Here is a 23,826-nt window from a genome sequence, read left to right as displayed (position 1 = left end):
AAGAGGACAGAGCCATGCTCTTCCCAGTGGTGCCCATGGCCAGGACCAGAGGCCATGGGCGCACACTGAGCCACAGGAGGCTTCCTCTGAACATCAGGAAACACTTTTCTGCTGTGAGGGTGACCAAGCACTGGCACAGGTTGCCCACGGGGGTTGTGGTTTCCATCACTGAAGATACTCAGAACTCATCTGGACAGTCCTGGGCCCCTGGCTCTGGGTGGCCCTGCCCAAGGAGGGGGGATGGACAAGGTGACCTCCAGCGGTCCCTTCCAGCCTCAACCAGTCTGATAAAAACATTCCTATTGATTATCTGCAGCCTGCAATTCCCATGGCATTAATTATCCTCTACTCAGAAAACTGGCTGTTTGTGTTACTTCTAATGAGCTATGAATAGTGGGTCACTAACATGTGCAAGGAGTTAACCCTTAAATCCCAAAATGATGTACTAAACCCAAATTAGTATCTGAAGCAAAGAGAAGACTGGTCTTGACATCCCATGCTCCTGTTTCACGTAAGCTTTTTCTCTTGGAGGCGATCCTCAGCTTTTCACGAGATTCCTACAGCCTTGCTTAGCACACACCTGCAGCGAGGCTTGTAGCCCAGGACTAGACCAAGAATGCAGAGAAACTAACCCAGAATTCCCTCTCCCAAGGACTGGAATCCACAGCTGTGAATTCAAACTAATCACCCCTTCTGAAGATGACACCAGCTCTGAGAATTCAGCAGAATTCTCCCTCCTCCAGGCAAGAATCCAGGATAGGAAAAGTGGCAGAAATATTCTGTTCATGTTGCACCTTTACACATTTTGAACACAGAACTAAACTGAAACTCTAGAGAAACAAACACATACAGATCCAAAAAGTCATAAGTAACACTTTGCTTATTCTCTCTCTTTCTATGGTTTCTACATAAAATGGGCCACGAGCCAACAGAACCAGACAGTAGACAGTGGAAGACCTATGGTTTCAGTGTTCTCTTGCTCTGGCACATCTTTCTCCTCTCATATAGGCAGGAAAAAATACAAAGGTTTTATTTTAGCTTTCTTCTACACAAATAGAAAAAAAGAAGCAGCTTGATGAGGTGATCATCTGTTCCAGCCCAGCCTCAAGACAGGGTTTCAGTAGGGTCAGGAGCTGGTGCCGAACAGCCAAATCCAACAGACAAAAGCATCCCCATGACTGTGCGCAGAACGGCAGCTGAGGAATGAACTGGTTTGCCTTTGCTGAGACTTCCCAGCCATTTTAATTCATTTTCCTGCGCTTCTGTTGTTTCCCTGATGCCTTCTGCACAGGCAAGGGGAGAGAGAGAGTGCCCAGCTTGTGGTTCTGATCATTCTCAAGTCCCGGCAGCCCCTTTGCCTTGGAGACCTTCAACCGCATGGCCTTTGCGATGTCCATCATCCTGGAAAACATCAGAGACACACTGTCAGTGGGGCACACAAGTTTTCTGTACCATGACACTGCACCAAAGATCAACAGCCTTTTGCCTCGGGGGAGAAGCCAGGAGGCACCAGCGAGCAGGATGCCTTCTCTGCATCTTAAGGACACCATGGAGACAGAAGTTCAAAGACTACAAGGTAGAGCCTCCCTGGGGAGGGCACCACCACCTTGGAGAGCATTACAAACCCACATTGCCTTACTCAATTGTCAGCTGACTTTGGAAAAAATAACACTGCTTTCCACTTCCCTACGAAGAAGAAGAGAGGCATTATTTGTGTTCAGCTGCTGCCAGCCCATGGTTGCTTCCCAGTGCACTCATCTCCTGTGTGCAGTACAATGAACACAACAGCAAGAACATCTCCGCCACTAAGATTCAGCATCCTTGGCTGTAAGAAGAGCGGCTCGGCTGAGATGTGCGTTGTGAAGAGCCTGAGCAAGAAGGTGCAAGCCAGAACACACCTGGAGACTTGTTAGAGAGAACAAAGTGCATCCAAAGGGGAGTCAGCAGGGAAATAGGTGTCCCGGCCTCAGATGGGGTCCTGAGAACACACAGGTCCCAGAATCCTCCCAGCTGACTTTACTGTATTTGAAATACGAACAGATTCAGTTGCAAAGGGTTCTTCAGTCAAACCTCCCACTCCAGGAAAGGACCATCCCATCAGGTAGCTCAGGGCTTGTGTCTCTCTTCAATTTTTCCAGGTCCCATCCCAGGTTTCACCCATCCATGGTGGATGAGGTCCCAGCCTCACCCACCCTTTTCTCAACAGCATCCTATGCCCCGTGTTCCCAGCTCCAGTACAGCAGCTAAGAACAAAACCTGGGTGTCAACTGGGAAAACTGATGCAGATTCCTTAAAAAGCCTAGTTCTGAAAAGGAAAAGAAGGAAAAGACTGGATGGAAACCAACAGCAAACACTGCTGTTGAGGCCACTTGACCCCTTCCAGCTGGCGCTAACAAGCTGCTGCTGAGCTGACGCCTGCGGACTGGCCGACAGGAACCGCTCAATTCCTGATTTATTCTGCAGGGGCCAGAGCCAGCAGCAGCGCCCAGAGGTGAGGAGATGGCGCGGGCTCCACTGACACCTGCTGGGAAAAGCAGGCCTTGCATCGAACAGGAGGCACACAACACGGGTATTCTTCCACGGAAAATTAAAGTCTAGACAACTGCCCCCAAAAGCTAATGCAGAAAGGGGTGTTTGCCCTGAAGCTTATTCTGTAAGCTTCTAACCATTCACCTTCACTAACCCAGATTTGGCAAATCCTCATGTGAAATACTACGGCCAGCAGTTCTTCCCACAACCTGTCTCCATGATGCTTTGCTGAAAAGTCCCTAAGTCGATCAGTATTTCAGAAACAAAACCAAAGTGGGTAAATTTCAGGGGCCTAGGATTCCTCCATGTAAACACCAACTACATGCTCACAGTGCAATTACAGGGAAAAAAAAAAATCCCTGTTTCCTGTTGCAGTCAGCTGCAAACCTGCACTTCCACCCAGAGTGGTACCTGACCCCCACCCAACTGGAGCCTGGCAGGAAGAAGGGGCACGGAAGACAGGAAGGTGAAGGGTGATGTGATTTGCCAGGCAAGAAACAGGGCTGGATGGCAGCAGATAGGTCTTGCTCTGAAATCTGCCCACTTTGGTGCTGCCTGCCTCTGTTTCTGTCCCTGAAGAACAGCTGAAGAGCCTCTCGATGCACCGAGGACCTCTTTCCGACAAGCTCAAAGTCCGAGTTTCAAAGTTTGAGACATATAACCACCCTCCTTCATGAGCATCAGGGCTTCAAAACAAAGCTTCAACACAGTCATGTAAGACAGAATCCAACTACAAAAGGGACTCACCAGCGGGTGTCACAGTACGACCAAGGTGCTAGAGAGGCTCCAGAGCTCTCTGTAGGAGGATCACGGTGTATCTCAGCTCCTATGAACAAATGCAACAACTCACCTGCTTTCTTGGAGCTTCATGTCATTCTGCAGGATGGTGAGGTCTGTTTGGAAGTTGTTAATGTGCAGAGCCAATGCAATGACGTATGCTGTGATTTTAGCCTTCATTGATGCTGACACTAAATTCTGGACACTGCATGGCAAGAAGAACATGTGACATGTGGAGTGTCAGTGAACCCAAAACACAACCCCCACGAGGTGCAGACACAACTGGAGCCCCAGTTAGTGGCTGGAAAGCTGTCTGGAAGAAAAGGACCTGGGGGTGTTGGTCGACTGTGGGCTGAACATGAGCCAGCAGTGTGCCCAGGTGGCCAAGAAGGCCAACAGCATCTTGGCCTGTGTCAGGAACAGCGTGGTGAGTAGGACTCGGGAGGTGATTGTCCCCCTGTACTGGGCACTGGTGAGGCCCCACCTCGAGGGCTGTGTCCAGTTTTGGGCCCCTCACTACAAAAAAGACATTGAGGGGCTGGAGCAGGTCCAGAGAAGGGCAACGGAGCTGGTGAGGGGTCTGGAGAATAAGTCTTATGAGGAGAGGCTGAGGGAGCTGGGGGTGCTCAGCCTGGAGAAAAGGAGGCTGAGGGGAGACCTTCTCGCTCTCTACAACTCCCTGAAAGGAGGGTGTAGAGAAGTGGGGATTGATCTCTTCTTCCAAGTCACGGGCGATAGGACAAGAGGAAATGGCCTCAAGTTGCACCAGGGGAGGTTCAGATTGGATACTGGATATTTCCAGATATGGAAAGGGTTATTAAGCATTGGAATGGGCTGCCCATCCCTGGAGGTTTTCAAAAGATGAGTTGACATAGTGCTTAGAGACATAGTTTAGTAATGTGAGGCGTTTTATTTGTATGGTTTTCTTTTGTTTTTTTTATCAGAGTTAGGTTGATGGTTGGACTAGATGATCTTACCTTCCTTCCTACCTAGACAATTCTATGATTCTATGATTAACTTTTCCTAGACACCAAAAAAGAGCTCAAAGCACAGAGATCTCTGATCGCAGGGGCCTAACAGGCTTCTTTGTCCTCCTCACGTGCCTGTTCCCGCTGAAGTGCGGGCCCCTGTAGGTGTTTATCGCTACACAGCCTTGAAAAATCACCAACTACAGGCAATTCGGCCTCTTCAGGAGGCTGGTCCCTTGCAAGAAGAAAGCAAAAGGAAGCTCTTCTGAGAGCGTTCCATGTAACTACTAACAGCACTTCAAACACACAATCCACACGAGGCAGATCCCTGTCTGACCATCCTCTGGGAGCGTTTGACTGCTCGTCACCAATCTGAGCCTTCAGACAGGAACCGCCCCATTTGGACTCCAACTCCCTGCTCAGGACAGCGCAGCTGTCTGGTAGCTGAGCGTGGGCAGAGGCTCTTGGCACCCCAAGTGTGGGGAAGGCACCATGGCAAGAGCGAGGATACTGTTCACTCTTGCCTGCATTTTGGTGCTTCCACTCAACAGGATTGCTGAAAACATTTATCCAAATTTATAACTACTTAGTCCTAAGTGGCATAAAATTACAGCATGGTTCAGGTTGGAAGGGACCTCAAAGATCATCCAGTCCCAGCCCCCTGCCCTAGGCAGGGACACCTCCCACCAGACCAGGTTGCTCCAAGCCCCCTCCAACCTGGCCTTGACCCCGTCCAGGGATGGGGCAGCCACAGCTTCTCTGGGCAACCTGGGCCAGGCTCTCACCACCCTCACAGCAAAGAAGTTCTTCCCCAGATCTCATCTCAATCTCCCCTCTTTCAGTGTCAAACCCTTCCCCCTCGTCCTATGACTCCCCTCCCTGATCAAGAGTCCCTCCCAGCTTTCCCGGAGCCCCTTGAGGGACTCGAAGACGCTCCAAGGTCTCCCCGGAGCCTTCACTTCTCCAGGTTGAAGGCCCAGCCTTCTTAAGGCTGCAGCCAAGGGCCAGCTGGTCAAAGGCAGCCTCCAGCAGCTCCCTGCAGTGAGACAGCACTCAGCACTACGCAAATCGCTCTGACACAGCTGGAAAGGACCTTACAGGACCTTCCCAGCCTCTGCTCCAGTTGGCGGCTGGTGGCTTCTCCTGGCTGACCTTCACAGCAGGACCAGACCCTACCTTACCATACCAAACTTTGTCATTGCTGGCAGGGCAACACCTGGGCAAAGCTGAGGCAGAACTCTCTGGCCTGTACCCATATGGTACAGGTGTCAGCCCAGTGCCAGTTAAACAGTACAAATCTTTACGTGGTTCTGTCTGTGTAGGTTTCAGTGGAGAATCCAACAAGTCACCAGGTCCGGGTTCATGCAAAAGTGTCCCTGCTATGCCAATTAAACTATGTGAGTGTAAAAAAAGCACCATTATTTAGCCATGGCAGTACCTCTGCCCTGACCCACTCTGGGATGGTGGAAGAGCTGACGCATCCACCCGTCAGCTGCCTTGGTTCAGTGAAACTGTGTGTGCGGAAATCTGCCTGTTTAACTGCCCAGGCGAGGGTCAGCTGCAGACCAGCACCTGCTCTCCCATCCTGCATCCAGAAACAGCCGTGCTGACTGCTGGGCAACCCACTTTGTCACGGTAGCTAAATCCAGAGGTGGACACTTGCTTTTGCACACATGACCTGCCTTCTCCAGTCACATTTTAGACCTGCTCTTTCTAAAATGGGCTACCATTAGCCCCGGCCCAATGTTCTGCAGGGCTCGGGGTGTGAAGCAAGAGAAGCTACTGCCACCTCCCATTTTGGTAGGAGGTTTCCTGATAATGTGTCCATGGCCCTTCAAGCTGAACTCTGCCCTATCTCTGCCTCAAGAGCAGCAAAGCAAACATAGCTCCTTACCTGCCATCGTTGTAGGTCAGTGAAGTGAAATTCTTCATGAGTTTCCTGCTAATAATGTGTGGGCATTCGGGACCCATTGGATCTAGAATAGAAAGGGGGTTTGCAGGGAACGAGAAACACATACTCTTTCTTGTACTGCCTGTCTCCTGCTACCATAATAACACATCTATTACCACGACATTTATCCCCTCTTCCCAGGAACACAGAGAACCTAAAAGGAACCTGGGCACTTGATTTCTAGGTCTCATCGTTTTTCAGGCCAGAGACCCACTTCAGTACTATACAATCTAAAAGGCATGCATGTGTGCCTACACATGCGTTTAATAGATTCCTGCCTTTTAATAGATGGCCCTGACACAAAACATTATTAAAAATGAAACCACACTAACAAATTCCTATTAGCACCAAGACTAGTCATTTCCACATTCTCCTTGACTAAGTTTTACAGGGTGACTCCTGTGTCTCCCTTGGGTGAGGACTAAAGTGTGAAAATATAAACCACATCTATAAGTATAGAATTATCAATAAACTAGAAAGAATCTTAAAATTTCCAATCTAAGCTACCCTGTTGCCTACCAAGAGGATCTCATGGTGGCATCCTGATGCACAGCAGTTACTAAAAGACTGGAAAGGATTAGACATACATCTCCTGGCAGGTGCAGATCTAACAACCCTCAACAACGCAACACAGAGATCCTCAACCTCATCATGGAAAAGACTGGAAGCAGCTGCTGCAGCCAGCTGTTTTATCACAGCTTGTTCTGGGCAGCTTTACTGTTCTCTACTGCAGTAATTACAAACCAGGTCTCAGCAGGGAGCTTAAATATGGAGGAGCTGAAAACTCTCTTACGCTTCTTCTTGATCACTTTCAGGCAGCTGAACTTAATGAGGGTGTCCAGGAACCAGAGGCATCGGGCTTTGTGATCTCTTCTCTTCTCATCATCAGGCAAGAACTTCAGCTCCTCTAAAACAAAGGAGCAATGGCTGAGGGAGAAAGAGAAGGAAGATGAAGCTCAGAGAACCAGTTTATATCCTCAGGAGGACAGGACACACCTGAAATTTCAATGCTCAGCTTTCTGAGAAGAGTTCCCTGGAAACCTACAAAGGACAGCCCAGGAGGCTGCTCTGTGAGCACACTTTCCTGTCAATGCCTGCCACATTCCTCCAGCTCCCTGGTGCAGCTAACAAGAAGGTCCCTGCACTGCAGAAGCTGCAGGCTCTCAACAGGGCACACAATCACGTTTCTACTCCAGCACAGGCAGACAGGAGGCACAGGGAGCAAGGTGCAGTTTGTGCTTCTCCTGCTCACTTCTGCCCCTCAGCACAAGGACTCAACAGCTCTCAGCGTCCGTCCATGCCAGCTTGCCAAGCCACAGCAACTCCCACAGCAAGCTGGTACTCAGCTGCGACAGTGCCCAGCCACGGGCACACTGTGCCCAGCACAGCTCCGTGGCTGCCCTTCTCGGCACCTGCCTTCACACCCCACTTTGGGTTTCCCCTCTCTCTTCCTCTGCAATCGGCTCCCCAAGGGGCAGCCGTGCTGCTGTGCACACAACTTCCTCACCTGTAAAACCATACCCTGCATTCCCCAAGGCAGGTGCTGCTTGGATCAAATGTGGTCCCTCTGCACTGGAAAGATCAGCCTGGGAACTGCAGAGCTGGCAGCAGCAGCCATCCTGCCCCACAGGAAAACCACAGCATTGCAGGACCCACCTCCACTACTACAAGGCTGTTGGCACCAGCATTACCTTTTATCTTCTGTCTTCTTGGTGATTTCTTCTGGAGTGATGTTAACAAAGGCTGCTGCTGGAACCCGCAATGCTTCATACTCTGCTGGGGACAGAACTGGAAGGATTTTAAAGAAAATAACAAGTGTGCCTTTGCTCTCTCTTCTGGTCTGAGCAGCCCACAGTGGGATAACGTCTGTTTAGGAGGTGTGGGGCAGGGTAGGAAATTATAAATAGCCAAGACATAACAACAAGATTAGGAAGCTGGCCAGTAACAAAGGTCTCCAAAGGACTGTGGGTCAACCAGAAGCCACCTCTCCTGCATGGCTGATCTCGTTACCACTCCCAGTCGAACTGCTGCCAACAGGGAGGCACAGCATCTTGGGCACAGCTCTCTGCAGGAAAGAGGCAGGATATGAGACTTGCAGGCCCAAAACAACCTCACAGCATGTCCCTGCTCTCAGCTTTTGGCTTGTGAGGGGAGAAGGCTCAACTCATTCACACATGCCAGACCACTGACACTGAGGCTTACAGGTGTCGGAAACCACTCTGTCACAGAAAAAGATACTGTCCTCAAACTTGTAAACATTTTCTGGTTTGTCAGCATCTTCATTACAAGGTGGGAGGAAGACGGAGATGTTCTGTACGTCATCTTGGGCCACATCCTGGATCAAAGCTTTGGAGGGAAGCAAAAAGAAAAGTATTTGGACCATGCGAACAAAACCTAAAAGAACATGACCACAGCCCAAATCCTTTCTTAAAAACAAGTCTACTCAATGGTGGTTCTTGGGTCAACACCAGTTTAGTCACAGCTGGAGTTTTCACTTTTATTTCCTTTGGGACAGTAGTAAGGAAAAGGCTACAGCTCTTCCCTATTTTGTGTCATTACTGCCACATGTATGTGCTGACTGTACAGAAAGTTTTCCGTAGGCTGCATTTTAGACTGGTGTCATCACTTCTACCAAGAATTTTCTGCTCCTCAAAATTTTATAAAAGCGACTCCAGACTAGAGAAAAATCTAGGAGAGAAGTGCACCATGACAAACTGGTTGCTGCTGCTGCACCTCTTGCCTGCTAGTGGGCAGAATATGGTTTTGGCACTTTGGGTTCCATGGGACATCCATATGGCATAAAGCAGCTCTTAGAGCACTGTTAATACTCAACCTGGAACACATGGGATGAGAGCTGACGGGTTCCACAGTAAACAGACATCTCTCCCGTTCATAGCCAATGAAACTCAGAATCCCAGAAGCGCTGGTGGAAAAGAGCTCTGGAGGTCTCCTGTCCAACCTCCTGCTTGGAGTAGGACTATCTACAGCACTAGATCAGGGCAGTTCTGGCTTTGTCCTGCCAAAGCTTGGAAACCCCCAAGGATGGTGACTCCACACCACTTTGTGACCTGTCTCAGGTCTGCACCACCCTCCAAGGCAAGAAGGTTCCCCCAGTCTCCTCCATGGACCTCCCACAGTCCAGGGATCACTGCAACTTGGGCCGTTGAGCCTTGTTGACTCTGCTGAGAAGTGTTTGGCTCTTACTGCCCTTCAGGTAGCTGTGTCTCCTCTTTGCCAGACTGGCCAAGCCCAGTCCCCTCAGCCTCTCCTTGACAGTTGTGTGCTGCAGGCCCCTGCCCATATTGTTGCCCTGCATTGCCTCCTCGGCCATTTTTCCACCTCCTTCTTGATCAGGGCAAGGGTGCAGGGGGGTGGTGTGGGCTGGACAACATAATACAGATGCAGCTTCATCAGCACCGAGTTCTCCTTGAATCATCACCTCAGTGTGATGCTTTGGAGAACAAACTTTCCCTGCAGCAGTGACAATACCTAAGCCCACGACGGACTCCTCTCTGCTGCAGGTTCCTCCACAGCAGAAGCCAAAGTTCATCAGCCTGACTCACAACAGCATGGGGGATGGCACTTGATGGGACTGTGACCCTGAGGCAATATTCTTACCTGATACTCCCTTTGCATCTATGATGTTTGCTGCTGCTTTTGTCACAGCAGTATTCAGAATATCATTGCCAACTGCATTCATTCGCCGAGAGTTCAGAGCCCGCTTCTGTTTGCTGGTACCAAAGGCCTCAATGCACAAATCCATCTGTGCAAGAGAGAAGCAAATTAAGTCACACAGCTGAACTGAAGACACTTTGCATTGAAGAGGAAAGCTCAGCTGACCACCACTTGTTCCATATTCACATTCTCTAAGAAAACATCAAACATTTCACTGGGCACAACCCAACCATACAACAAGCACTGATCTGCAAAGGGGCAGGGAGTAACTGGGACTGTATTCAAGTCTGAAATAATTATGAAAATACTTCCAAGTTAAGCACTAATAATGTAGTGCGTCATAGACTTCCAAGGCACAGAGACAGTGCTGAGTATGCGCAGGCTTACACTGCAGTAAAACAAACATCACAGCCTCAGACAAGTGTCATCTGCTGCTGTTAGCTGGAGAATCACAGTACAACACGATATAGGGTTTTAACTTTACCTTCTCCCTGTATGATTTATTCTGATACTCCTTTGTGTCATCAGGTATTAAGTTATCTACAACAGAACAAAAGTTAGTATGCTTGGCTTGCAGCAGCTAAGACAGCACGCGTATTCGGTATCCCTTTAGCTCTAATCCATTACTGAAAAACTTGGCACAACACTTAAAAGATCTCCTCCTTAAAGATAGGACTTTGTCAATTAAAGAACACATTGAATATATGAGTATGTACCCAGAACAGAAAAAAGGAAAAACAGGCCAATTTTTGCTATAAAGCCTATGAGCATAAAGCATGGACTGCAGCAATACCCAGCTCCTGCTGCACAGGGCAAAAACCAAAAGCTCCCAAAAGACTGTATTCTTTGGGTTATCCTCCTGGGTTCAGTAACAAAAAGCAGTTATTCTGAAGAAAAGCTCTTTTGCTTTTTAGTAATCTGGTCCCCTGACCTGACAATTTCCAGGCTTCCCTCAGCAGAGCAGACCTAGACAAGGCTGCACTTATTCCGAACAGTGACAACTTTGTTAGTGAATCCAGGATTTGCACCCTTCCCATGGTGACACCCTCTGCTTAAACTCCACCCAAAATTTCACCTTGCTTCCTCTTCTCAGTTTGTCACATCATGCAGTGCCTTAGAAGGCGCATGTAACGTACCCTCCCTCCTCCATGCTGAGGGAATAAGGCAGAAGTGAGGAAGAAAGAGCAGCCAGGGAGGTGCAGAGAGCACTGCTGTCAGCAGTCAATAGCTGAGTGTGCACACAGGTCTCGCACGCCGTGACTCTGGTGCTGGCATTAAAAACAGTGTCTTCCTACCTGAGAGCAAGGGCTGCATGTTGAATATTTCAGCGTTATAGACTTCCATTTGCCCAGAGTCCTTGTCCAACACACCAACAAAATACCTGGGAAGAACAGGGGCAAGTGATTAGCAAGACATAGTCCAGTGGAAGTGATGTTTTAAAATACACGGTGCAGAGACATGTGTATTGCCTACCCCCTGCCAATTCTTTTCTCTTGCAAATACAAGTTTTAAAAGCACATTCAGAATGTCACAATAAAACAAGTTACCTCCAAGGCATACACTATATATATACACACATACATATATATATACACATACATATACTTGTAGCTCTAAGTAAATGTGGCACTCTTAAGAAAATTAAATTAGCTCCGAAATGCACAGACAAAGTCTAGGTGGCAGAGTCCTAGCTGCTATTCTCTTTTGTCTTTTCTGACATGCCACAATCCTTGGTTTCTCAGTGCTTCTATGCAGTTTCCTGTGTTTTTAAAACTTGAGTTCCCTGTGGACAGCCCTCTGCTTAGTACAAGTCGCTTTAAGTCCTGAGAGCTTTTCAGAAATGTGACTCTGCTGTGTCTAAAACAGAGTAATTTCTCTTAGGTATATTCCTTTTCATCCCACACTTCAGAGCGGAAAGCCCAAATGGTTTGCGCTCCTCACCATGTCTCACAAGCTACCAGCAACAGGCTGTATGTCACCCTTGGCTGAAGCTGACCAGGGTATCAACTGTGCCAGCTTCTTATCCAGCCAGAAGAGTTCATTCCACGTGATCCCTTCTGACCAGTGCCTGAACTAGCTCTGCTCCATAACACGTCTTCCTAAAATTCAGGACATGCTTTCTGAAGACAAAACTGGCTCACACAGCAGGCTGCTTTGTTGCAGTGGGAGGAAAACTCTCTATGCAACTGCTCTTGGAGGAGTTGCCCGAGTGCGGTGGGAATCACAGCATCCCACCAGCCAGAAAGGATCTCTGGGCAGTCCCTGCAGTCCCAGGAAGTCCAGGGGTTTGGTAGACTCACTGCCTTTCCACTCGGAAGAAACTGCCGTTTGCTCAGAGGTGGTTTCTGCTCCCTGTTACACCCACATTAGCAGCTGAGTGCACAGTTTTAGGCCAACAGCTGCCAAGAGCTACAGGAACGGATCCACTGGAGGAAATCCTCATGCATGCAGCTGAAGCAGATGTGGGAGGAAAGGGACAGAAGAATGGGGTGGGAAAACTGGAAAGAAAAGCAAGCAATTACTTAATTGATTCTTGCCTGCAACTCTGGATGCAGACACATGTACACACCTAATGCAACGCTAATACTTAAGTTGAACATGTATCAGTGGTCAGCTTGCCTTGTTAGTTTCCATGCCCACGATCTCCAGAGGTGCAGCCAAGAACCATTTAAGCCACTAAAACCATATCTTAATTAGCAATCTGAAGTGTTCAGAGATAAGTGTTAAATCTGCCTAGAAATAATACTGCATTGATACCTGTATCATACATATTCATTAAACTAAATTTATCTCTCCAAACTTAAGAAGAAAAAGCCCCTTGGTGCTTTTTTTCAGCTACAGCATCTTAAACTGAAGACTGTAACATCTGAAGGTCCAGCTCTCCTGGTTTCACTTCTCAGAAAGAACAAAGATGAGTATTAGCATGTTTTAAGAGAATACTTGCAGGGGTGAAAGTGGGTGAAACAGGGGTGTAAATTCCTTTTACAGAATTATAGAACAGAACAGAGTATTTCAGTTGGAAGGACCTTCAATGATCACCTGGTCCAACTGCCTGACCAATTCAGGGCTGACCAAAAGTTAAAGCAAATTATTGAAGGCATTAATGCCTCTTAAACCCTGACTGGCTCAGGGCATTGACCACCTCTCCAGGAAGCTTGTTCCAGCGTTTGACCAGCCTCCTTGTAAAGAAATGCTTCCTCTTGTCAAGTCTTATTCAGAACACAGGACCACCAGGGCACTAACATCTGAAAGCACCTCCTCTTCCTAGCATTTTTACACAGCTGTTTGCTCTTCACTCCCTCATCCCACCTGTACTTTAACTAGTCAGACACGACCAGCTCAGTGCAGACCACCTGTCACCTGCCTCCCTGGGGCCAGAATTAAGGATATACAGAGGAAAATTCACTCCCTGGTTCAGCCCTCAGATTATTACCCACTACTGATATTTCAAGTAGGCAACGATGAGGTAGCTACCAGAAGCCAAAAGGCAATGAAAAAGGACAGAGCGCTGGGACGATTGGTCAAAGGATCAGGAACACAAGTGGTGTTCTCTTCTATCCCACCAGTCACAGGGATAGATGAAGGGATAAAAAGCAAGATTCAACAGATCAATTCGTGGCTAAAAGACTGGTGTAAACGGCAGAACTTTGGATTCTTTGATCATGGGCTGATCTACAGGTCACCAGGCATGCTGGCAGCAGGTGGGGGAAGCCTAACCCAAAGGGGAAAACGGATACTGGGACAAGAATTAGCAGGGCTCATTGATAGAGCTTTAAACTAGATTTGAAGGGGGACGGGGTTGGAACCAGGGTTACTAAAGTGGTGCCCAGGAGTAGTGTGCTAGTAGGTAAAGGTGTCAGCATGGCCTTGCAGCCTGTTGCAGCAGTCAATGTGGGAGAGAAAGATACATGCAGCTGTGAAGACATAAGGAGTAGTGATAAGATGGTAACTGCAGAAATGTCTGCACATGGACAGGTGGGACTTAGTGCCTGCCCTCCCAGAAAAATAGTGGGACAATTAGCCCAGCTGAAGTGCATCTATATGAATGGGCATGGGCAACAAACAGGAGGAGCTGGAGGCCATCGTACAGCAAGAAAACTATGATCTAGTTGCCATCACAGAAACGTGGTGGGAGGACTCGCATAACTGGAATGCTGTGATTGACGGCTATCAACTCTTCAGAAGGGACAGGAAAGGAAAGAGAGGTGGTGGGGTGGCCCTTTATGTTAAGAGTAGTATTGTATGCCTAGAACTTGGCAATACACATGAAGACAGTGTTGAGTACCTATGGATAAGAATCAAGAGGAAGACCAATAAGGCAGACCTTGTGGTGGGAGTTTCTTATAGACCCCCAAACCAGGATATAAAGACTGATGAAATATTCTATAAGCAGCTGGCAGAGACTTCACGATCACTCTCCCTTGTACTCATGGGGGACTTCAACTTCCCAGATATCTGCTGGAAATACAACACAGCAGAGAGGCAACAGTCCTGGAGATTCTTGGAATGGAGACAACTTCCTAACACAGCTGGTGAGGGAACCGACTAGGGAAAGTGCCATACTGGACCTGCTGATAGTTAATTCAGAAGGTCTTGTGGGGGATGTAAACGTTGGAGGTCGTCTTGGACAGAGTGATCATGAAATGATAAAATTTTCAATTCTTGCTGAAGCAAGGCAAGGGGCCAGCAAAACTGTCATGTTGGACTTCCGAAGGGCAGACTTTGGCCTCTTCAGGAGCATGGTTGAAAGCGTCCCTTGGAGACAGTCCTGAAGGGCAAAGGTGCCCAGGAAGGCTGGTCGCACTTCAAGGAGGCACTCTTAAAAGCGCAGGAAAGAGCCATACCCAAGTCCCAAAAATCAAGCAGGAAGGGAAGAAGACCAGCCTGGCTAAATAGAGAGCTTTGGCTGGAGCTCAGGAACAAAAAGAAGGTTTATGATCTTTGGAAAAAGGGCCTGGTAGGCAAGGAGAAATACCAGGAAGCAGTGAAGATATGCAGGGGGAAAATTAGAAGGGCCAAGGCTCAAGCTGAACTCATCTTGGCCACTACAGTTAAGAACAACAAAAAGGGTTTTTTCCAGTATGTAAACAGAAAAAGGAAGATTAGGGATAATGTGGGCCCACTGAGGAATGAGATGGGCACCCTAGTGGTGGAAGACACGGAGAAGGCAGAGTTGCTGAATGCCTTCTTTTCTTCAGTCTTCACTGCTAAGGCTGCCCCTCATGAACCTCCGGCCTTGGAGGCAAGGGGGAAGGTATGGAGAGAGGAAGTTTTTTCTTCAGTAGAAGAGGACCAGGTTCGGGACCACTTGGCCAAACTGGACATTCGTAAGTCCATGGGCCCAGATGGGATACACCCGTGAGTGCTGAGAGAGCTAGCAGAAGTTATCGCTGGGCCACTCTCTATCATATTTGAAAAGTCATGGAGAACAGGAGAGGTGCCAGAAGACTGGAGGAAGGCCAACATCACACCAGTCTTCAAAAAGGGCAAGAAGGAGGACCCTGGGAACTACAGACCAGTTAGTCTCACCTCCGTCCCTGGGAAGGTAATGGAGAGACTCATTCTAGATGTCATCTCCAAACAAGTTGAAGAGCAGGGGGTTATTGGAAGTGGGCAACATGGGTTTACCAAGGGTAAATCATGCTTGACCAATCTGATAGCTTTCTATGATGCCATAAGTGGTTGGCTGGATGAGGGGAGGGCAGCAGATGTCATCTACCTTGACTTCAGCAAGGCTTTTGACACTGTCTCCCATAACATCCTCATTGGAAAACTAAGGAAGTGTGGGCTGGATGAGGGGACAGTGAGGTGGATTGAGAACTGGCTATGTGACAGGACCCAAAGGGTAATGGTTAATGGAACAGGTTCAAGCTGGAGGCCTGTAACCAGTGGTGTCCCCCAGGGGTCAATACTTGGTCCAGTCCTGTTCAACATATTCATCAGTGACCTGGACGAGGGGACAGAGTGTATCCTCAGCAAGTTTGCTGATGATACCAAGTTGGGTGGGGTGGCTGACACCCCGGAGGGCCGTGCTGCCATCCAGAGAGACCTGGACAGGCTGGAGAGCTGGGCAAGGAAGAACCTCATGAGGTTCAACAGGGAAAAGTGTAAGGTGCTACACCTGGGCAAGAAGAATGGCAGGCACCAATACAGGTTAGGCGTGGACCTGCTGGAGCCGAGCTCCGAAGAGAAAGATCTGGGAGTCCTGGTAGACAGCAAAATGACAATGAGCAAGCAATGTGCTCTTGTGGCCAGGAAGGCCAACGGAATCCTGGGCTGCATAGGGAAGAGTGTGGCTAGTAGGTCGAGGGAAGTCATTCTCCCCCTCTACTCTGCACTGGTGAGGCCACAACTGGAGTATTGCATCCAGTTCTGGGCTCCCCAATTCAAGAGGGATAGGGAACTACTGGAAAGAGTCCAGCGAAGGGCAACAAAGATGATTAAGGGATTGGAGCATCTCCCTTATGAAGAAAGGCTAAGAGAGCTGGGACTCTTTAGTCTGGAGAAGAGAAGGCTGAGGGGAGACCTTATTAATGCCTATAAGTATCTCAAGGGTGGGTTGAAGGAGGAGGGAGCCAGACTCTTTTCAGTGGTTCCCAGTGACAGGGCGAGGGGCAATGGGCACAAGTTGGAACATAAGAGGTTCCACTCGAATATGAGAAAGAATTTCTTCATGGTGAGGGTGACAGAGCCCTGGAACAGGCTGCCCACGGAGGTTGTGGAGTCCCCTTCTTTGGAGATTTTCAAGACCCGCCTGGATGCAGTCCTGAGTAGCATTCTCTAAGCAATCCTGCTTCAGCAGGGGAGTTGGACTAGATGATCTATACGGTCCCTTCCAACTCTAAAAAAAATTCAGTGAAATTCAGTGAAATTCAGTGACCAGCTACAGAAGAGATGAGCTCTGTGAGCAAAGCATGCAGGGCAGCTGGGGTGGATCTACAGAGCACAGCGCTTGCTACCAGGAGCCTGACATGCACATGACATGTATTTCAGCACTGTGTAGGCTAGTAAGAGCAGCAACACGCATCAAAGGAGAAAAGAAACACCTCTGGGTATAACAAGGGAAGACTGTTTCACATTGGCTCCCCACCGACTTGGTGGTTCTCCTATTAGAGAACAAGAAAGATCTGACAGACAGAATACTTCTTAGGAGGCCACTGGGGATCTGCCCCAGTGCCACAGAGGTCACATTCTTAAACCAGGACATGTAAAGGCTGGTGATTTCACCAACGCTTCCTTTTACAGTGTGTGGCACAGACAGCTTATTAGTTTATATAGCAGCATCGTGCTGTGGCCCTGAAGTTAAATGGTCATTAATGACCCAGGGATTTCCTGGGCAGCAGAGTATAATCTTTGCAATTTCTTAATCTTAATTTCTTAGTTTCTCAATAACAAAGCTGTCATTCCTAGGTTTCAGCTACATCAAATCATCTCCTCACCCTTTCCCTCACAAGGCCTTTGCAAATACATTCTATTTGTATCTAACACCACAACTTCAAGGGAATGTAATGTGCAAAACCAATGCAGTTGCCAGGTGCTGGAGTCCCCTGTCAGAATTCTCTTGATTCAAATCACGGCCTCTGCAGGAACTTCTGAGCCAGCTTTAAGAAAGCCTGCCAGGAACTTTGTGTCTGAGCAATTCCTCCGCTTCCACCTCCTTGCTCCTGCCCCCACTTTGCCAGCAGCCCATAGCCCATACCTGCACAGGGAGTTACATTTCAGAACCCCGCTGCCAAAGTTATTCCCCACATAGGAAAGCCTTTCAGTTTCTGAGACCTGAAAAACAAAGGAAAATGACTTGAGTACAGGGCTGTGAATAACTTTCTGTCCATCTGTGTTATTTTCCCTGGTGACACAAAGCTCTACATTCCCAGGCATTGGACACTAGTCATGCGTAGGCAAACTTCACTTTGCCCATTTTGGGTACTTTTTCCATCAGGTCAAATTCTTTAAGAGACAGACAACATTTCTTGAAGTTGAAACTACCCATGATATATAATTCTACCTCAGCTTTCACTGCGCCAGAAGACGAGGAACCATTGCAAAAAAATAATCATAGAATCATAGAATGGTTAGAGTTGGAAGGGACCTTAAAGATCATCGAGTTCCAACCCCCCCCTGCCATGGGCAGGGACACCTCTAAATTTAGAGTTTACCAGTGTAGCAAACTTACGTGTCATTGCAGTTAAAATGTATTAAGAACTGTACTTTAATCCAGAAGCAACAGTTTGTGAAAGAAACCAGGTTAAGTCAGAGAGCCACCAGTGAGGAGAGATCAGGCCTCTCCGCCAGAGAATCTAAGACACTATTTCCAATGCTTAGAGTCCTTAACAGAGCTGCTCAAAGCTTCTCTAAGCTTCCAGCCAGGACAAACCTTACAGATTTCAGCCTGGGCCAAAGGCACACTCTGGGCAGAGCCACCACTGTAAGGTGAATTTGGTTTAAAATGTAATGTTCAATGATCCATTTAAGGTCCTAGTACTGCCAAGTTCCTGATATTCACTGAGTAAAAAAAAAAGCTAGCACTACCAGCAACAACTGAACCACCTTAATGCACTTCAAAATGTTTGCGTCTCTACTACACGGTAGTATATTTTCCCTAAGGATTTTGGCTGAAAAGTCATTTATTCCTTGAGTGAATCATGCATGTAAGCAGGTGTAAAACTTTACAATAGCACCAGAAAGCATCTTCTGACTTTAAGCTTGGTTCTCTCTTCACTGAAACAAATAAATCTTATAATCTAATTTAACAACAACAACAAAAAAACCCAACTCTTTGGTCAAGCATTCACTGTGTTCACTGTATAAACCTAACAGAACAGATTTTGTGGTCAAATGGACCTAACTAGTTGCTAAGGAAGAGCTTCTAATTTTCAACTGTTATTTCCCTCTAAGTTATTAAAATAAATCACAAACACACACGACTTCAGTAAAGGAACCTTTACCTGAGAATAGACAACCATGTATCAATCAAAATTTTTCAAGTAAGCACATACTCAGTTCTGATGGAAAGGTCTCGCACATCACTCTCAGTATCATTAATCAGCACATCCCACGTTGGATTATTAGGTTCTTTTCTGTCCCAAGAGGGCATGGTCTGATCCTGATGGGCTCCACAGAAACCACTGTGCCCCAAGATCCGGCGGGGCAGCAGGACCCACACCCACTTCTCTGGGGCCCAGGGCTGGAACTACAGGTTCTCCTTGGGGGTCTTGGCAGAAATGCGGGCTTGGTGGGAGCACGAGCACTCTATGGTGTACAGGAACAGCTCTCCCCCTGCCCGGGGCTTCCCTGAACATTAAACGTGCCACCCCCATCATGCCCACTTCATCGTGGCATCAGCCCACATAAGGACTCCCTCTGAAATCCTAGAGATTTTGTGAATTTTGAGAAACTGTTCTCTCTCTTGCACAGGCTGGGACTAAACTCCAACTATTTTTTTTTAATCTCCTGCAAAGCAAAGCTCCATGCAGATTTCCTCAGCCTTGACCACTGTGGGCTACGGAGAACAGCTGGAGCAGGGTGGCAGGAGCGCGGGGCAGAATGGCAGCCTGCCCGCAGCGGGACCGCGGGGACTGTGTGTCCAAGGCTTCCAGCTCCTCATTGCAGGAGCTGCCACGACCACAGACATAAGGGCAAAAAAGGGTGAAACCCGTCACTGCCTGCTGAGGCAGGGATCGCCTGGGTGCAAGGATGAGTTAATGAAAGAACTCCTAATCAAGGAAAGCAAGGATCGTTATCATTCTTGAGGAACATCCTGGAACACAGAAGCATATGGACCTTGAAGATGAAACTGTTGTCCCAAAGCGGGGTTGTTTACCCAGTGTGCAGGTGCCCACAGACACACAGAGTAGAGGTATTATTTACCAATCTACATGTTTTGAGAAGTTCAGCCAACTTGGCAGAAAATTGAAAATTCTTAGTGTCCTTCATTACATGCCCATAGGTCAGGAAGACCCTTGCCGAGGTGAAGACCCTTCCCCTGAGCACGTGGGGTAGCTATAACTCGATGGTGTAGTTTTATGTGAATCATTAACCAATCGAACATAGGCAGGAGGAACTAATATTATCATGATGTTGTGAAACGTGCATAAAGTCGCGTGGAGGGTCCCGAGAGCGCTGCGTGATGTGTGGGAAACCACCGAGCACCCAGCCTTGCGCAGCGCTGAAACAAATAACCAACCTCTCATCCTGGCACCTGAGGTCGGCGATCGCTCACCGGGGAGCGGATCCGACTTTTCGGACAACACTGCCGCCCCCCGCCGTCCCCGTGTCAGCTCAGGCCGCAGCGGGGCGGGCCCTTACCAGGATCCGCCGGTGCTTCTTGCGGGGATGGGCCGTGTCCCGATTCCGGTAGACGGTGAACCGCATGGCGTCGGGCCGCCGCAGCCTGCCGTTGGAGAACCGCACTGCGGGGGCGGGGAGAGGCCGTCAGATCGAGCGGCGGCCCCTGCCCCGCGCCCCAGCCCCGCTCCCCGCGACCCGCGCCTCACCCAGCACCGCCGGCTGATCCGCCTCGGGGTCTCCGCGGTAGCGCCAGGTGGCGGCGGCCATGGCAGCGGGAGGTCCCGCCCGCCTCCCTGAGGGGCCCTAAGCGAGGCCTCAGCGCCCGGGCTGCCGCCGCCGCCGCCGGGCCGCTCCTCCTCCTCCCGCTCCCACGCCGCTCCAGCCTCTGTGCCACATCCGGAGGCGTGCCCCTCCGCGCGCTCGTGAGGCCGGATCGGACCAGTCATGACTGCGCTTATTGCCGAGTCTCCGGAGGGCGCCTTGGCTTCTCAGTAATGAGATTGCTGATTGGTTTGCCGTCAGGTGGGCGGGCCGACAGCCCACGCGTGCCGAGCGGGGCTGCTGCGCGACGGCGTCACTTCCGGCGGCCGGTGTGGCCGCCGCAGCGCAGGGCGGGGGCGGAGCGGGGCCGCAGGGCCGAGGCGGAGGAGGCGGTGGGCCGCGCCCGCCCTGCCGCCGCCCGGGGCGCCGCCGCGGCGCTGCCCGCCTGGAGAGCAGCGGCAGCGGGGGGCGGGCGCCGCAGGTGAGCGGGCGGGGGTGGGGCGGGCCCGGCGGGAGGTGCCGGCGCCAGAGCCAGACAAGGCCGTGGCGGGGGTGGGGGGCGAGGGGTCGGCCGGGAGCGCGCGGGGGGCGGCGGGTGACGCATGCGGGGCGGAGAGCGCACGCCTCTCCGGTGCCGCCCCTGCCCGGTCCCCGCTGGGACCCCCGGAACCCCCGGGGACGCGGCGGCGAGCTGCGGGTGTCCCTGGGGCGGGCGGGAGGCAGGCAGCGGCCGGAGTCTGGAGCCCGCCCGGCGGGGAGTGCGGCGGCTCGGCCCGCCGGCAGCGGTGCTGGGGGGCGGAGGGCAGCGCAGTAGCCGCCCTGCCGGTGGCCGGGAGCGCGGTGCCCCGTGCCGGCGAAGTGCCCATAGTAGAGCAGAGGGTCCCCGCGCGGCCTCCCCCCCCGCCCCCCCCAAAGCTCCAGCTCAGTTCCCGTGAGCTGGTGGCGGCGGGTCACGGCGGAGGGCGCGGAGCCCCCGCAGCGGCCGTGCGGCCCTGCCGGGCTCCGGGCGATCGGAGCTGTCGCTTGGGCCGGGCCTGGTCGGACAGACAGAGCTGCGTGGCGGGCCTTAGGCGCGGCGCTCGGCAAGGGACCTCCGGAGGGCCCTTCTGTTGTGTGTGCGTGACCGTTGCCTAAGGTATGGATGTGTTTTTAACCGGTGATGATGCCGGGATGGAATGTAGATGGTGTCCTGAATCTTGAGAGGGACATGAAACTTGGATATTCCAGGTACAAAAAAGGTACAACTCCATTCTTCAGGATGGAGGCCGATGTGGTTGGTAACGGTGTTGTGCTCTGCTGGAAACCCATCTGTTATAAAAAAAAAGTTAGAACTGGAGTGGTATCTGTGGGAAAAGAAAGGAGGAGGTTATATTTTGAACTGAGAAAAACTGCTTAATTTCTTCCTCCACCTCCCAAAAATTTCCCAGAAGGAGTTTAGTTAATTCAGCGTAATGCACTCAAATCTTGTAAATTGTTAACCTCTAGTGTGACTTTTAAAGCGTGATTAGGACAACGTGTTCTCTTTAATTCTGCATTAGTACATGCTCATGTTGGGCTCCATGGCAAGGTTTTGGTAGCAAGGGGCTGCAGGGGTGGCTTCCGTGAGAAGATACGAGAAGCTGCTCCATATCAGACGGAGCCTGCTCCATCTGGCTCCAAGATGGACCTGCTGCTGGCCAAAGCTGAGCCAGTCAGCAACAGCGGTAGTCCCTCTGTGATAACATATTTAAGGAAGAGTAGAAAACACTGCGCAACGGGAGCTGGGAGAGAGGAGTGAGAAAATGTGAGAAACAGCCCTGCAGACACCAAGCCCAGTGAAGAAGGAGAGGGAGGAGGCACTCGAGCCACCGAAGCAGAGATTCCCCTGCAGCCCATGGAGAGGAGCATGTTGAGGCAAGTTGTCCACCTGAAGCCCATGGTGGTCCACAGTGTAGCAGGTGGACGTACCCTGGAGGAAGCCACAGCCTATGGAGAGCCTGCGCTGGAGTAGGTCTTCTGACAGGACGTGTGGCCCCATGGGGGATCCATGCTGAAGTAGTCTGTTCCTGAAGGAACCTGTGCCCTGTGGAAAGGAGCCACGCTAGAGAGGTTTGTGAAGGATTGACCCCATGCTAGAGCAGGTGAAGAGTGTGAGGAGGAAGGAGTAGTGTTATGAACTGACCACAACCCCTGTTGCCTGTCCCCCTGTGCTCCTCAGGGAGGAGATAGAAGAGTTGAGAGTGAAGTTGAGCCTAGGAAGAAGGGCTGGGGGGGAAGGTGTTTGTAGTTTTGTTTTTCTTTCTATCCTACTCTGTTATTTACTGGCAATAAATTAAATTAATCTTCCCCAAGTCAAGTGTTTCAGATTATAACTGGCAAAAGATCTCTCTATCCTCCTCAACCTATAAGCTTTTCATCTGACTCTCTGCCCCATCTTGCTGAGGAGCAGCAGTGAGAGGGCGGCAGGGTGGGTGTCTGGTAAACCCACCACAATTTCAGAATAGACAGAGCTGTGCAGTGCATCCATGTAGATTTTTTTCCCTTCTGAGGGTAAAATGATAATGTTAAAACATGAGGTTTTGAAATGAGTTTGGGAATGTCAGAAGTGGAAAATTCAGCAGTTCTCCTTTGAAGTACAGTAGTCATCTGTTGAATCAGTTATGTGGAGGTATTATTTGCTTAGGCTGAAGATGTTTAATACTAATGAGTCCATTGTGGTGGTGGCAAACCAATGTTTGTTTCTTCAGTCTAAACCATTCCTGGTCAGAGGTAGATTTATTCATTATGCAGTTAACCCTAGTTTCATCTGGGTTAAAAGCTTAGGCAAAGGAATCACCAAGCAAGGTCGTTGGATGGTGTTATTTAAAATTCTTGAATCTCTGATAAATAGTGAAGTTGAAGAGCTAGATTTAGAAATTATTGCCATGCTGAGCAAGAAGATGTCCTGCTGGTGCTGAGCCGTCTGTGACTGCCCTTTCCTGTGGGATCCTTGCCTGCAGACTGATGGTTCTGTGTGGTGTTTCTGGTTGGATTCATGAACTGGGGGTGATGGTAGGCAGGAGAGGCTCACAACTGAGTTTCCTTTGCAGTGCTGGGTGTTATTGTGAGAGAATGGTGGCAGCAACAGAGAGTGCTCTGGTACCATGTACCTCAGGAGAGGTTTTTTGAACTGGTAACATGAGTTCAGAGCAGTCCTCATTCATGGCAGTTGGTCTTCCCATGCCCTTGAATGGCTTTACTGCCAGTTCTGTGTAGCTGTGCTCTCTGCTTTTCCTTTTGTAAATAAATCAAATACTGGTATTGCCCAAACAGCTTTCTTCAGGTGTTTCACTGTGCAATGACTAAAAACCCGTGGTGCTCTTGAGAACAGCTGTTTTCTCATACCTAGATAGTTTTTTA

General features: G+C 49.8%; 1 protein-coding gene across 2 annotated transcripts; it reads right to left on the bottom strand.

Annotated features, from left to right (window-relative positions):
- Positions 1 to 767: 767 nt before the first annotated feature.
- On the bottom strand, positions 768 to 20,609 carry POLR1E (RNA polymerase I subunit E). Of its 2 annotated transcripts, XM_074166178.1 has the most exons (13): positions 20,394 to 20,454; positions 20,206 to 20,309; positions 17,600 to 17,676; positions 11,196 to 11,281; positions 10,946 to 10,948; positions 10,385 to 10,440; positions 9,844 to 9,988; positions 8,464 to 8,571; positions 7,917 to 8,013; positions 7,019 to 7,152; positions 6,169 to 6,250; positions 3,380 to 3,511; positions 774 to 1,401 (listed from the first exon to the last, which is right to left on the bottom strand). In XM_074166178.1, the coding sequence occupies exons 1-13, from the start codon at positions 20,452 to 20,454 to the stop codon at positions 1,242 to 1,244; spliced, it is 1,245 nt and encodes a 414-aa protein (XP_074022279.1). In that variant the 3' UTR covers positions 774 to 1,241. The 2 variants fall into 2 exon arrangements, with proteins under 2 accessions (XP_074022280.1, XP_074022279.1); XM_074166179.1 differs by lacking the exon at positions 10,946 to 10,948 and having other exon boundaries at positions 768 to 1,401; positions 20,394 to 20,609.
- Between the last annotated feature and the right edge of the window lie 3,217 nt (positions 20,610 to 23,826).

Source organism: Numenius arquata, chromosome Z, assembly GCF_964106895.1.
Source record: "Numenius arquata chromosome Z, bNumArq3.hap1.1, whole genome shotgun sequence".
Lineage (NCBI taxonomy): Eukaryota > Metazoa > Chordata > Aves > Charadriiformes > Scolopacidae > Numenius > Numenius arquata.
Note: the sequence above shows the minus strand (reverse complement) of the source record. Positions and strands in the feature narration are given on the sequence as shown.